The sequence below is a fragment of the Triplophysa rosa genome, linkage group LG14, assembly GCF_024868665.1.
Source record: "Triplophysa rosa linkage group LG14, Trosa_1v2, whole genome shotgun sequence".
NCBI classification, from domain to species: domain Eukaryota; kingdom Metazoa; phylum Chordata; class Actinopteri; order Cypriniformes; family Nemacheilidae; genus Triplophysa; species Triplophysa rosa.
In genome coordinates this window covers 22,667,350-22,683,385 of record NC_079903.1, presented here as the reverse complement: position 1 = coordinate 22,683,385, position 16,036 = coordinate 22,667,350, and the positions used below count along the sequence as shown (strand labels likewise).

Below are 16,036 nucleotides of genomic sequence, written 5' to 3'. Positions count from 1 at the left end.
GATTGTATTTAGGCTTCAAAGATAGCAAATGTTGCGTTAATCTGTAAAGATTATCTTGATAGACAAAACGTGTAAACATCATGAACATTTGTTAATCACGGATCTTATTTTTTGCGATCTTCCAATAGTCTATGGGAAAAATGCATAGGCTTTCGGTCGACGGGAACTAGCGCAGCGCTAACTTCCGGGTTGGCCTACAAAAATACGTCAACTGAAAAGCTTGATGAACTTTGACCTGTGAATTCATATTGTTGAAACAAGATTCACCAATAAGAGACCTTAATTTGACAGATTAACCGCTTGGCTCAACAATTCAAATGTACGTAGCTAACAGACACTTTTATCCAAAGTGACTTACATCCAAGGTATTAGTGTAAAACAGTAAAGATTTTATCAGTATGTGTGCATCCTGGGACTTATACCCACGACCTTTGCGCTGCTTAACCTTATAACACTAGTATATCAATTGAGCTATAGAACACTATAAAAATGTATAGAAGAACATAAAGAATAGAGACATCATATCCTTTTGGCAATGTTCATTGTTCATTACAGTTTTTTTGCTTACTCTAATTTACTCTAATATAGCAAATATAAAGTCAACAAATTAGAAGCCAATAGAAATCTTAAATCCTTAGAATTGTGTTAAAGTAATTTAGTAATGTCATTAACAGAGTAAACCGTGTACTGCATGATTATGTTGATTCAAAAAACTTGTTGCTGTTGTGGACCTGGTAAACCCAAATGTCCCCCAAAAGACATTCTGGGGACATTCGTTGGACTCCATGAGAAAAACAGTTTATGAATCAAACTAAATGATGTTTATTTGAAAATGTAAAAAAATGAGAAAGGACAATACAATTTGTACAGTATAAAAATCATTATGTGTGTGGAAAGTCTCCATAAAACATGAAAACCCAACATGTGTGTGCTTATGTAGAACCAGACCAATCGACCAAGTGGAAAGCAGTAATGAAGAAAAGCAAGTGCCCCCCAGAATCTCTCACTCACCCACGGTGTTGTGCCAGCGGTTGACGGAGAAGAGTCGGCTGCAGGTGATGGTGACGACAGCGGGGAGGGTCAGGTGCGGCAGCGTGTTGGCCGCCACATGAGTGACCGGGGAGTTGGAGGGAAACTTTAACACCATGATGACATCCTGTTGCATCTGATCCTTAAACATGAGCGAATTCTGAGGAAGGAAACACTATTAAAGAGAAAAGGAGAGATGAAGCCATTAGTGAATGGTTACTGTAGCATACACCGATGTAGCCAATTTACAGTTGATGTTGGTCAAGGAGTTATGTGATCGTGGTCAGCTTTAGCAAACCCGGACTTTATGATTAAACGGCTTAAAAATATAAACAAACATTCACAATTAAAAAACGTGTACGCTTTGGCAGATGCTCGATGGACTTGTTCAGCATTAGGGTGCAAGTCTTTATAAGGCCAGTAGGGAGCACTGTTCTCCCGACACAGCTTTCCTTGCGAGTCGTTGTGACGGAGTTGTGTGCTCTAGAAAGTACGCCAGGTCTGTATGTCATGTATTTGTAGGGCACGTGTGTGTTGCTTTGCAGAAACCAACGAGTACCCGTAATAAGCTTGAAAGACGCAACATCTGTGACCGCACAGATAACATCACACAGTACGGCAGATCATTCACAACTACGACACTGCCGGAGAAATTACAGAGCGTGTGGACGTAAAGCTGTTGTGCTATATGTTGGGGAACGATTTGAAGGTCGAGTGCGACTGCCCTTGTTTGATATAATAACTTCCCCACTGCCAGACACAATAAACAGACACGTGTGCACCAGCACACTGATTTTAATACACACACGCTGTTCTCACCAGGTGCATGGCGGAGCTGCGAGGAGGATGTGGCTCGATGAGCAACTGAGATGGCGTCTGTCCAACGCTTTGGATCTGAGCCTCTGTGGCCTGCAGCAAGAGAGAGAAAAAGATGGAGGACATATAAAAGATATATATACACATATAGAATATATAGAAAAAAGGAGATGAGAAAAGAGAATAACAGTGCGAGAAAGAGAGGACGTGTTTGAGAGAGAAATATAAGAAAGAAAGATGGTAGAGGAAGAGAGAGAGAGAAGGCTGTCACTATCGATAGGCATCAAAGTGATGGGTCAATGCGTTACTTGACAATGCAAGCAAATCCTCCCCCCTCCACCCACCCCCCAGCTTTGCCAAAGCCTTTAGAGTCATCCAAGTGTTAGTATGGAAGAGACAGGCCTTTCCCTATTAACATGCTTCAGTTAACTGTTCCCATTTCTAGGAGCACGGCCCACGTACACCACCTCCCTCCCCTCCCTCGGCAAGCAGACGTTAACCTGGACTGACGCGGAGGCAGGACTGCGGCAGAACGCTCCCTCTCAGATGTTATTGTGCCAGAAACAAAGGGCAAATACACTCTGCATCGCATATGCGCACACACAATTAAACAACAGCATTATGACTACCAATACAAATAATTGTAATGATACACTAAGATCGCAAATATCCTAAGCAAGGCATGAGATGTACGATTTTTGCATTAGGAGTTGAGAGCTTAATTAAAGGTCCAGTGTGTTGGGGATTTAGCGGCATCTAGCGGTGAGGTTGCTAATTGCAACCAACGGCTCACTCCAGCCCTCCCTTTCGAAGCACTACGGTGGCTGACACGGAACTAAGATCACGTTTTCGCTCTGGAGAGCAGTTTGTCCGTTTATGGGCTACTGTAGAAACAACATGGAGAATTCAATGTTAGAAGTAAGTGATTCTAAGGTATAAGAATCACTTTCACAGTGATTCACAGGTTGCACACTGGAGTGCAGAGTTTAAAAAATATTTAGAAGAGCCCAGATTTAAAGTCTGTAGGTCACATGACAAGTTCAACATTCAGATACGAAGAGTGTGGTGACACTGATAAAGTGGACGTTTGATCTGACACACGGGTCCAGGCTTCAGAGCTCTGAGGGAGAGCTGTTCTGTCTGACTGTGGGAGGTTCTCCGCTCGGGAAGGAAAGATTGATGCGATCAGAGCTTCGGCACAGCCGAGGGGAGCTTGTAGGTGCCTGTCAATGCTAGCGTGCACAGTGGCACACGTGCAAACTCTCCACATCTCCTGGGCTCTGCACACACGTACACAAACAAACGCATACAAACGCCCTATCAATAACCAACACGGTGACATCCGTCTGTCAGCATTACGGGACTGTGAGGGGGCGCGTGGGGTGAAAAATGAATAGAGGTTTTCTTCTGTCTTTATGGACGTTTGACCGACTTTCGGCTCATAAAAGTGTTAAAGTAAAAAAGCTATAAAATGACCAAGGTATGTGTTTATTTAGTCATTGATTCAATAATGAAAATGTAGAAAATGTTAAAAGTAATTAAATGCAGTACATTGACAGTTTAAATTAAAAACGTTTTTGTTGCAGTGGAAATGTTTTATATCATAAAAATTGCTTTTCTATACACTTTTTCAGTTCCCTTTGACTTTCAAGTTTGAGTTGTTTAACTTTAAAGGTTCTTAAATATCACACGCTACTGTCCTTCTTGTATCTCCATATATTTTGTGATTTTTATTTTTTTGCCATAAATCGTTAATAATAGTCACCCTTTATGTTTGTCACTGGGTTTTGCAAATATTTAACAAATAAAATGTATTAAAAGTGCTTGTAAACTTTGACAATACAGTATTTAATCATTTGAAAAGTATACCGTGTTTTTTCAGTTTCCTAAAAAGAAGCGAATTTGGACATCTGAGGTTTCAAAAGGAGAGCAACAACACTTTCCTTCAATTTTTCAAGTGTTCTGTAGTTCAGCTGCATTTTCAGAAAAATATTTGTGACCAAGTCTGTACATTTTACATTGATTTTAATTTTAGCCTTACTCAGTAGGAAAGATATTAAGGATATATTCTCACAGAATGTTCTTTACATTATGATGGATGATTTTATGTAACAGTAAATCACAAAATGACTAAGTTTTCACAGACTGGGTCACCTAAAGGGGAGCTTTAAAGCACGTCACCAATACAAAAAACAACACAATTTAAAAAATAAAAAATAATAGAAAACATAGATTCTAAATAAAAAACTTCAAATGGTGATCTAGGCCTAAACCTATTAGCAAAATTAGACCCAAACCGAACTCTCATGACTCGCTGCCATCACATTTGGCAACAATTAAATGTCAGTCTGTGCAGTTTTACAATGCTGTCTGTCAAACAATAATGTGCTGGTATTATAGCTATTTTAGGTTAGACTTGAGAGCCGGGGTCACGATGTCTGCTCAAATAATGTAATCCGATCTCGAGATCTGAGAGAAAAACGCAGCCATGTGGGAAGTATCACTACATTTCTGCCATCTAACACAGACCGCGGAAGAAAGAAAGAATTTCTTCAATTGGTGAATATATATGTTTTACAAAAACAGCAAACAGTGACCCCCAAAGAAAAGATCTGCTACGACGAGCATGAACTTTCTTCTTGGTCCAGATTGGTTAAGACCCCGGGTAGAGACAATAGCACACCAGAATCCCAAGGGAAGCCGATTACGTAAACATAAAAAATGACTGAAAATCCATTATACCCCCTTTACATGCACCTATGACGGGTTATAGCTGAGGTTGTCTTTCAAACCACGCCGATGTGTCAACACAGCCACAATGTCAATTGGTTGCTAATCCGAGCTCAGGAAAAAAATCACATTTTATCACAAACAGAAATCTGGAGCCTTTAACAGGCAGTTCATTACTATAATCCAGGTTAAGCTCCTGCTCTTCGCAGTCGATAAGACACACCTTCAGCACCTTCACCCCCCACGCAATGCTAAAATGAACACAAGACATCCATCATGACCAGTGGGATGTCAATCACACCTTTATCTCTGGATGAAACTCTCAGCTGTGGAAGTACGTCAATCGTCAGATCACAGTTTATATTACAGGGTCTCTATGAAACAGGGTTTTTTTATCACATATATTTCAAATATCATCCTGTTTAGCAATGGCTTACTGTTTTCTTTGGATATTAAACTAGGAAAGGACAAAAAAGATAAAAACGTATCTAAAAAAAACGAACTACATAAAAACATATATGGGGATTTTCTTTCTTCGCAAACAGATTTTCCTACAACACAATCTTCCCAACTCGAGTCCACAGACGCCGTCATCAACTGCTGCCATTTTGATTCGACCCAGGAACGAGTTATGACCCTTAACTCGGGAGTTTGACATTTTAAGGCCGTAATTGCAGTGCTTAATGTCAGAGCTGTGGATGCACCTGTCACTTGGGAATGAATCAATAGCTTGAAGGTGACGGTCACATTTCTGAGCGAGATAGCAGACAGGCTTTTCCCTGTTTCACCTCTTCAACACGACCGATGAACGAAACACAAACAGGAGCAAATGGAGAATTCGATGCATTTGAGGTCAATATCATTTGTTCTTGACGTTCAGCTGGAGGGGCGTTGAATAACTTGTTGGACAAATAAAGTAAAAGGAATTCTGTTTTGCATTTAAAGAGTCAAGAAAGGGTCAACGTTCCTTTGCATTTAAATGCCTAAAGGGGGCTTGCTTGGGTGACATAAGCATTATATCCTCTATTAATGAAGGCGGGTATACAACATGATGGCTTTTAAGAGCTCAGAAGTCAACAACTGCCCAATAAAAGCAGTTTCTCAGAGGCTAACAAATCTCACTGTCAGCCGCCAATGAACTCAAAGTGCCGGACCATTTGCAAAGAAAGCGACCACATGAAAGCGAGGTAATTGCCATTGTCTGGAATGTAGCGCTGAATGATGAAAAGCAAAGCTTTCTCCATATTGTTTGATAATTAGCCCCCCTGTTCGGTGAATGATTTGCATAGTGGTCACTTGACAAATAAAGGCAGTCCTGGAAGTGACAGTATATAAATGACTTGTTTTGCAGACAGCAGATGGTGGGTATCACAGGGAGCGAAAGAGATGAGAGCGAGAGAGAGGTAGGTGGATGGGAGGGAGGGATGGGGTAGACACTGGAAGAAACACACTGCCTGCCAGCTGCTACTGTTGAACTGGTTTCATATCCACATAGACAATTAAGTCGTTTTAAAAACGTTGAACCAGTCAATCAAGAGTATTGTTGGGAAAATCAACAATATTGATTTACAATTGCTTGATGAATTCCATTTTTCTGAATAACCAATAAATAAATACTATCAATCAATCCATTTCCAATTTGTTATTATTATTTTAATATTTATTTATCAATGCATTTCAGCGTTTTCGTATTTTTCAGTATTTTAAAATTCATTTACTGAATTCTTAAAGGCGCAGTATCTAATTTTCACAAGACAATGCTGATTAAGGCAAGCTTGTCCCTTAACTAATTTTGCCCTAGCAACACCCTAGGAACAGCATAGCAACACACTGGCATCACAGAGCATACGCAAGTGTCGTGCCGTTGACCTCTGCACTAGACAGGCACTGTTCGAAAGTTTTCAGAGAAGTACAAATCATGATTTTTGGTGTCCTTTGTGCTACAGAAATCACACATTTCACTTTGAAACAGACAGTAGCCTTTCTATTTTGAGTGTTACAGTGATCACTCGTGAGCCTGTGAACGCAAAGTGTGTGAATCAGCAGTTTGAGTTTCTCTTTCTCACATGACACGTACAGATGGTCTGTCTGATATATCCAACAGAAACTGTGCTCATTCATGCAAGAGATACAGAACTCAATGCTCATTTTTATGTGCTCGATCTGCTAGATGAGAGGCTGATTTTACCATTATGACTCAAAATACCCTAGTTTTGAGATACCGTAGTGTCAAGGGGCGTGAAAACAATAATAGTTAACCTGTGAATGTAATAACTTATAAACGTACTTTCGCTAACAAACTTAGCGTCAGCATTTATGTAACACTCACAGTACTGTATATAAACGACAAACTCCAAGAATAAAACTAAAAACTATGAATTTCCAAAGTTGCATCTGCTTATGTGACGATGCTGTTGTCATGGCGAGGTTGCCAGGACGACCCACCTCACGCAGCGGGGGATCACTGGCGAGGCTGTCGAGGTTGACGGAGCCCTCGTAGGTCAGGTGGTGAAAGACGTTGAGGGCTCGCACTGCCTCGGGCCCGCGTTGCTTGTAGCCAAAAATAAGGTCAATCCACTGGTGCAGCTGACACGATACAAACTCGCTTTCCAGGGCCTGTCGAAGAGAGCGCGGCAATTAGAGGTGAAAGGTACACATACACAACATGTGCGCAAAACACACACACATGCACGGACAAACACGCTCGGGGATATGTTTCCTGTTTTGGAAGTCGGGAGACCAACACAAGAGGGGCTGAAATATAAATAAATAAATAAAGCCTGAATGAAAAACGCAAGATGTTTTTTGAGCTTTTAAACAAGTGTCTCTTTGAAGCGATAATGCAATGCAAGGACATTTTGACTTTGGGTTTAGCTTAATCAACATATCAATATATACATTCATAAAAATGTCAAATTTATACACACGCACAATATATCTTCAAAGAATTGGTTGTTCGGTTAATAGGGGTGTAGTTAATACGTAATGGTTCAAGGACCTGCTACAAAAGAAATGAAAGAAAACATATAAACACAATCTTCACGCACACAAACCCCGCTGCTGGAATCAGGAATAACAGCCATTACCAACAGAGCGAGCCGGAGAGCGCACGGGCCGAGTTACCCGCAGGGCATGTCATTACAATCGAAAGTGACACATGCAAAGATGGGAACACTAAGTGAAGAAGGAGGGAGAGAGAGAGGGAGCACAAAGACAGGAGAGGAGAGAGACAGATATTTTGACTAACCAAAATACTATTAAAAGCCAAATTCATGGTTAACACTTTACAATGAGGTTGTAGTTAATGCAGCAGCTAACAGGAACTAATAAACATCGCTTCTACAGCATTTACAGTATTCATTTTACTAATACATTTTAAAATCAAACGTTGTTCCTGTTAACATAAGTTAAAGAGAAAAATGTCAATGATGTCATCATTTACTCAACCTCAAGTTGTTTCAAACCTGTATACATTTCTTTGTTCTGTTAAACACAAAAGGAGACATTCTGAAGAATGTAGAAAACCAAACAGTACTGGGGCATCATTGACTACTATAGTAGTTTCATTTCCTACTATGGTAGTCTATAGTGACGCAGAAGAGTTTGGTTACAAACGTTCTTCCAAATATCATTCTTTGTGTTCGGCATAACTTCAAAAATGAGAAAGGTTTGAAACAACTTGAGTAAATGATGACATCGTTTTCATTTTTGGGTGAACTTTCCCTTTAATGCACCATGAACAAACACGAATAACTGTACGGACATTAACTAACGAAAAAGTATATTGCTCATTGTTAGATCATGTTAGTTAATGCATTTACTAATGTTAACGAACACAACCGTATTTGTAAAGAAAAAATAAGCATATGGGTAGTTGACAAATAAACCACGCACGTGTCCTGGTGTGACACAGCAAAACATTGCAGATAAATCTCTCTTGTGCCATTTTATCATATAAATATGAATAATACATTATTAACAGTTTGTTTTCTAAACGTTTGCTTTTGCACCATAGGACACATGGTACGGTTTATTTGCCAACTACCCATATACCAAATACTACTAGATGTTTCGAGTTCCTGAAAGCATTCGTAATCTTGCTTTAAAAGACAGCCAGGCGTCTCGATGTTTGTGTTTGTCTGAATAGCTGAATGTGTTAAACCACAAAAAAACCAGTGAGACCGGAGGAAAGGTCACCTCCACAACACACACACCCCACTGTCACTGTAACTGAAAAGGTCAAGTGTGTTTCCTGCACTACACACACATTCTCATCAGGCATCACGGTTTAAAACGCACCCTTAATCCTTCAATAGGGTCTCTACAATACACGGTCACAAACACTCTCAATTTACACACCCTGAAGCATATACAATTCCCACTCCTCCCTTTGGGTCACTGTGTTTTATGGTACACAGAGCCATTATAAGAGGCCAGTACTAGATTTCTATCCCAAACTAGTCTACAGGGCCCGGTGGACACGCACACACATCCTGAGAGCTAAATCATGATTGATGAAGGCAGCATTAGGGTAACATTATAATGGACAGTGCACGGTCCAGTCCTCGGTGACATCATTGAGGTCAGCGGTAGATTACGTTAGTATCGAGCACTGCGCTATATTACAACCTTCACCATGAAACAGCACAACACAGAAGCCAACAGAGGACAGGGATTCTTTATCAAACGAATGAATGAGTGTCATCTCTGTGGGGCAGGATGGAAGCGGGTTAGATATTAAATACTGGATTTTTCTCCCACCGGACTGGAAGAAATTGAGACTCTGCAAAATTGCTTCAGATATTGTATAGGTTATATACTACTGTATATTAGAATGGCACAAATAGGGTTCAAATATACTGTGGAATAAACATACAGAAATCTGTGGAATGGGTTTAACTGTGGTTGGTGTGTTTCATTAACACTGTTTGAACGCGTCTTTACATCCTACTAGCAAAATATGGTAAAGTGGTCTACATATTTTTCTTCTGTGGCCGTCTCAGGACCATGAAACCTTCATCGTAAACTTGCATTCGGTCCTAAACACAATACAATACGACGTTTGCTTGTATAGCACATTTAAAACAACCAAAGTCGACCAAAGTGCTGTACAGGGTATGCAAGACAAAATTTAAAGAGACATGACATTTAAAATTTAAAGAGACATGACAACTAGCCCATAAACAAACTTAATATAAATTATTGTAAATAATTAATTCACGAAATTTACCATATCCATTGCATGAATTTAATCACATTTTTACACAAATAAAAATATCTGTGTGACCCCCTAAGTCTATTTTTTACCTCTTATGGGGGTCCCTAATGCCTTACGGGGGGTCCTGGATCCCCCCAGGCCCCCTTCAATTTGAGCACTGTCGCACACCAGGTCAAAGAATATTAAATGCCAAAGAGAAGAAATAAGTTTTAAGAGTAGACTTAAAAATAGATAAAGTTGAGGGAGTTCTGATATGGACTGGGAGACTATTCCACAACTAAAGATAGGATGCTTCACTTGCTTGCCAATCAATGAATGTTATGAATTATTTACTCACACTCATGTCATACCAAACCTGTATGACTTTCTTTCCTCTGCAGAATACAAAATAAGATATTTCGAAGAATGTTGGTAACCAAACAACATAGGCCCTCCATTGACCTCCACTGTATGGACACAAAACCACTGAAACATTTCTCAACATATCTTTTGTGTTCCACAGAAGAAAGAGTCATTCAAAGGTTTTGAATGACATGAGGGTGAATAAATGATATTTCCGTCAAGTTCACTACCGTCAGAAATGATTGACAATTAGCATAGTTTAGATTGGTGGTATGGTTCTGTTCTGGGCAAAACTCCCTGACCATCCATGCAGCCAGCATGAATAAGAGCAGAGAGCGCAGCGATAACCCCCCTTAGGGTAAACAGAACAGAACAAGCAGATGTCATTAGTTCTTAAAGATATTTAAGTGTAACACATAATTCAAATGTAGTTGAGACTTACGAAAAGCAATAACACAAGTGGAGTCCTGATTGTAAATGTGAGGTGGAGCTGGGGATGGAGGAGGGTAATCTGCTTCTGAGCGATGCGATAAGCTGCTGTTAGCTGAATGAATATTAAAACGGAAGCTGTGATTGCGTCATATTTCTATAGGTAGAGGAAGATCAGCTGATGCAAGCCTGACTCAAGTGACCTGCCAGAACTAACGCTATACGCTTGATTTTTCAGTGAACTCACTTTAAGTTCTGACAATAACCATACATTTTGTTTATGCTTTTGTTTATAGTTGTTCATGCTAGTGTTATGTGCTTGGTGAATAAAAGGTAATTGGCATTATTGACACAGCTCTGAATGGAGGTAAGATCTTTTCCCCTTTTATGCTTTCAAAGCTAGCTTGCTTTTGCTAGCCCCTACAATTTTTTTAGCAGATTTTAGCAGAACAGAGCATTTATTCATAGCTAAAACATTATCAAACTATCCAAACAATTAAAAAACGAACACGTGAGGGTTGAGGTATAGTGTTGGGTAAGTTACTCTCAAAAAGTAATTAATTACTAGTTACTAATGACATATTCAATAGTGTAATGAGATTACTGTACAAATTACTCTCTCCAAAAAGTATTTAATTACTTATTGCTAATTACTTTCTATATCCTACATCAACCTTGATTAGTTAAGTGATTCAAGGATAGACATGAAACGGCTCTTTTAATTCATTCAAATAAATAATATTAAACTACATAAAGTAGTATTATTAACTGACCAAAGTATGACAAATGTGAGAATTATACATTATACGGATTTTAGAGTTAGACTTTGAATTTTGATGTCAATTCCACTATTACACACACATTAATTACACAAAGTATTTAGTTTAATTACATCAGAAGTAACTGTAATTAAATTACAGAAAAAATAAGAGTAATCCCTTACTTTACTTTTCAAAGGAAAAGTAATTAAATTACAGTAACTAATTACTTCGTAACTAGTTACACCCAACACTGGTGTTGGGTAAATACTTTGAATTTGTTCTTTTTTAGTCTTAGACAGTCATGCGGATGATTTGGTACAGAATGTTTGGTATAGAAAGACTGTCATTGTTCAGGGAGTGTGTTGACTTACCATTCTGTTAATCCTGACAAAGTCCTCTGGTTTCTTTGCCCAGGCTGGTAGTTCTACATCACAGACAGGAACACCATCATCTCTGTCACCCATACAGTAGCCATTACTGTTTATAAACATCTCTGGCAGATAGTAGAACTCTGGAATTAACTCCTATGAGAGACAGACAAAAAAGACGTGCGAATCAAATAAAAAATTCCAATCATCCTAAATTGATTTATTGTAGAGAGCTAAAATACAGAAGGAAACGTTGCAAGTTAACGTTACACAGTTTTGTAGTCCAATGAATCAAAATGTTGGCCATGTTTCAGACTGGGGAAATGAACCCCAGGAGACGAGGGAAGGACCATCGGAGAACGTTTAAAAATGTTTTCCCAGAGTATGGGAATGTGTGGCGAACGCACGAAGATGGGGGAGGATGAAAATACAAACTAAACACGAGAGATGACAGTAAACTTGGTTACGTCAGTTTGAAGTGAGCGCAAGGACTGATCGGTTTTATTCGTCGAAATATGAGGCAGGTTTGGTTCTATTGTGCCCCCAGTTAGGAGACACAATTGGAAATGTTCACCAACTTCGAGTAAAAAGCTTCAAACTTTCAAAAGAGATGAAGAGCCACGTCTTTCATGTTTTACTGCTCAAAACACGCTATGAGCATCACTCATTTCTGCTCAGTAATTCTTTACATGCACCCCTGACCTTGACGGTCTCTTATCCAGCGAGGTTGCCGCATTCCTAATCCTTCTACGTTCTCACTGCCATATCACAGCAAATTACCCATAATTCCCTGTGAGAGACGCCTATGTACATTGGAGCATGTGCACACGAGGAATGTGACCTCCTCTCCGTTTAGTGTCACTCAAAAGAACTTGCCTTTGAAGAACCTTTAAAATCATTTAAGAACTCATTCTGCCCGTACTCTTCTGAACCTGACCGACTGTTTTTTCCCTCAGTAACAAAAAGAACGTTTTGGTTAAAAGTTGTACATCGTTTTCAAATAAAGATCCATTTAACAACATTGGTTTTTGTAGGAGAGAAAAAAACTTTCATGGGGCAGGGTATGTCTGCAATAAAAGTAGGCTAGACAGCTTTTAAAGGGGAACTCCGACCAAAAATGAAAATTCTGCCAATTACTCACCCTCAAGTAGTTTAACATCCCTAGGACCTCCGTTTTTCCCCAGAACGCAAATGAAGGTAGTTTTGGAAGTTTTCTGACTCCTCCTCCATAGATTGCAACGCAACCAAACACACGAGCCACGTGACAGTACATCCGGTGTCACCATCGCTCGACGCATGCGCGTTCGTTCTGAACACCATTTGCACTGTCCTGTGGTTCTCACACACTGGAAACTAACACTCAAATCAGGAAGTTTTTGAATATAGTCGTTAGTTTTGTCTGTTTGCGCACAAACAGTATCCTCGTCGCATTATATTAATTCATACTGATTTTATGATGTCTTTACGCACTTTCAGCGCTTTGAAGATTGGTTGCTTGCAATCTAAGGAGGAGTCAGAAAGCTTCCAAAACTACCTTCATTTTGCATCATACAGATGTTAAACTACTTGAGGGTGAGTAATTAATGGCAGAATTTTCATTTTTGGTCGGAGTTCCCCTTTAAGAGCTAACAGGCTACACAAACAAAATCATGCCACAATCCAGTCAGCCAATCTCGTTTAAAGTCAACCCCAAAATCAAAACTGGATGGAACTCCATCCTTCCTATCACAAGAGTCTCGGGTTTTAAACTTTGCAGGCAGTAGCTCAGTCATTTGGGCTGCTAACGTGGTGATGCACGTCTTCGTTCAAGAGCCAATAATTCCTCGGCAGCCTCATAATGGGCTGACAAGTCAATCACACTCAACTCTTCCACTTTACACTGTTCACCCTAATGACACCCTCCTGGAGAGCTGTCACTAGACACGACTGCTCATCCTGCGCCTTCAGACGGGGCTCCGCCAACAGATTATTGAGAAACGGTTGAGGAATTGAGGGAAAGTTACTCTCTGCAGGTGGCTGACTGCTGGTGAGTATTTGTGAAGGACTATTTTGACAGTGATAGGAAACATTTTGTGAGTTATTACAATTGTTTTTTACATTAGCATGATACCTAACTAACAGCAATGATGGAGGATTTTATGTAGAAAACAGTAAATCACAAAAAAATGACAGGGAATAGGGGTCACATATCATTTCCTCTCTACTTTACAAGTAAATAAAAAAGTTACAAACGTTATAAAAGAGCACATTTGATCTTGTGTAAGACCTTCAGACTGATGGCAGAACTGGACTCCACAGTAGCTTTCACTGGCCAAGGACCGCTAAATGGCCGTATCACTTACAGTACATGTAAAGCATCCAATCACAGTTCTTTTTTTATTCGGCATCATGTTGAGGGGCCTGAAAATTTAAAGTTTCTACATCGTCAAGAAATTTGATGAGGACTGGATGACGACTAAATGTGGTGACGATCAATGTTTCCAGTTTTGCATGTTTTATGCATCAGATGTTCATCTGACAGTTCATGGGTGACATCTGAGTCACACACTTGACTAAATGTATGGTTCATAATCTTAAAAAACGTTGTATCTAAGAACGCTTAGGTGTAGGTACTGGTATTAATACTGTACATTAAAAAAGGATGCATGTAATACTGCATAATGATCTTTATAGGATAAAGCATGTTATCTAAGAACACCAAAGAGCCAGTAAACCTTGGATTTACGTGCCGGTTATGCCTTCAGAGGTAATACTTTTGTTATAAAAATCATACATAATAAAAACACTTAAAGTCCCAGTGAAATTAAAAATTGCAATTCAATTTTTTTTCATTAAATATTGCAGCGTTTACTGTAAACAGCTTATGAATGTGGGTCATTCTCTTTTTAAAATTCACGTGCCCTCATTATCTTCAGTTACAATCTCAAAATGCACTTCCGCCCGACGTATGTTAGACGGCTTGGGCGGAGCATCCGTTAACTCCTCCCCTTCAACTGTCAATCTCCTACCAGTTCTATTTCAAATTGCAACAGACGATTTTATACATCCAATCAAATTGCAGTGAAAAAAACGCAAGCCACGCCCACTATTCTAAATTTTACTCGGAAATGAGTCAAAATACGGAAGTAAAAACAATCGTAACTTCCGGTCCACGAGGACTTTAAAATCCTTATTTTTTGTCTTAACAGAGTGGTGACCATTGTTTAACACGATCCATGTAGACAGTAGAGTGCTTCAGAGACAGGCTCATATTTGCTAACATATAATGTTTCTCTGTACGGCCGTTCACTTGCTTGCTGCGTATTGTCTGCACCTCATGTTGGTGAATGCTGTTCCCCAGCCTCGAGTAGTAAAAAGCCTTGCCTTTACATAAAAGACTACATTTTAAATAGCTTTTGTCATTAATGCTTTATTAATTGCCCGGGGCGAAGCTAACCCGTCATGAAGTGTGCAGGAAAAGCATGACACTTTTAGGTCAGCGCAAGTGCGCTTGCTGTGCTGCAGAGAGGGGCTCAAACGGAAAACACAGGCAACGGGGAACAACCATTATAGTGATGAAGTGACGCTGCTTTGAAATATGCGCACGATATTTCACTTTAATTGTTCACGAAGAAAAATGTTAATACATAAAAAAGAACCATTTACACTGTTTGTAAGCCACAGAAATGTCCTACTAGTGAGAAACAAAACAACAAAATCTTACCTTTACATCCGCAGTGTCGCGTTGGCAGTGTCGCCATGAGCGCGCGATACCAGACAAAGTGCGGTTTGGGTGATCAAACTTGTTGCCGTTGGCATTAAGAAAAAACGTGGTGAAAGGCTCCTGCAATTGAGCAGACACAAAACAACACTGTCACATTTTTAAGAAACTTTTACTGACCCACATACTCTCCGAAACATCTTTCCTAACGTGTGAAAACAGTCGCAGAAATCTCTCACGTAGGTTGTTTTTTCTAAACTGCTAATTAGTCGCTAGTTGCAACAAATCCGCGTCGTTTTCGCAAAGCGCTAATGCTATTCGGCACCCGAAAACATCATTCGAACAAAAAAGTAAATTCATCTAGATTTATTTCTATGGTAATTGGATTGAGTCTCTTGATGGGGTGCTCTCAGCGCTCTGGGAAGCCTTCCGTTCGCACAAACATCTCAATGTAGCGACTCGTCTGTCAGATTATGAAGAGTTTGTGGAATGTTTTTTCTTCGCTCATTTTCTGTAACGGTGCCCGTGGCGGAGTTAATTATATGGCCTGTTGGCTGAGGAGCTCAGCTCTGGCTCTAATTGGCAGATTCAGGGTCATCAGTCTGGGTTGGCAGTACGAGGAGTTGACATGGAGATGCTGGAT

The 16,036-nt window shown here is 39.8% G+C and overlaps 1 protein-coding gene across 4 annotated transcripts in view; it reads right to left on the bottom strand.

The window, feature by feature from the left end:
* nbeab (neurobeachin b) overlaps positions 1 to 16,036 on the bottom strand; it is a 237,383-nt gene that overhangs the window by 12,321 nt on the left and 209,026 nt on the right. For all 4 annotated transcript variants that reach the window (XM_057350789.1, XM_057350791.1, XM_057350790.1 and 1 more), the window contains exons 45-49: positions 15,397 to 15,516; positions 11,697 to 11,849; positions 7,021 to 7,191; positions 1,849 to 1,938; positions 1,012 to 1,204 (exon numbers count right to left, since the gene is read on the bottom strand). In XM_057350789.1, coding sequence (XP_057206772.1) covers positions 1,012 to 1,204; positions 1,849 to 1,938; positions 7,021 to 7,191; positions 11,697 to 11,849; positions 15,397 to 15,516 — 727 coding nt within the window. The remainder of the gene's footprint in view (positions 1 to 1,011; positions 1,205 to 1,848; positions 1,939 to 7,020; positions 7,192 to 11,696; positions 11,850 to 15,396; positions 15,517 to 16,036) is intronic.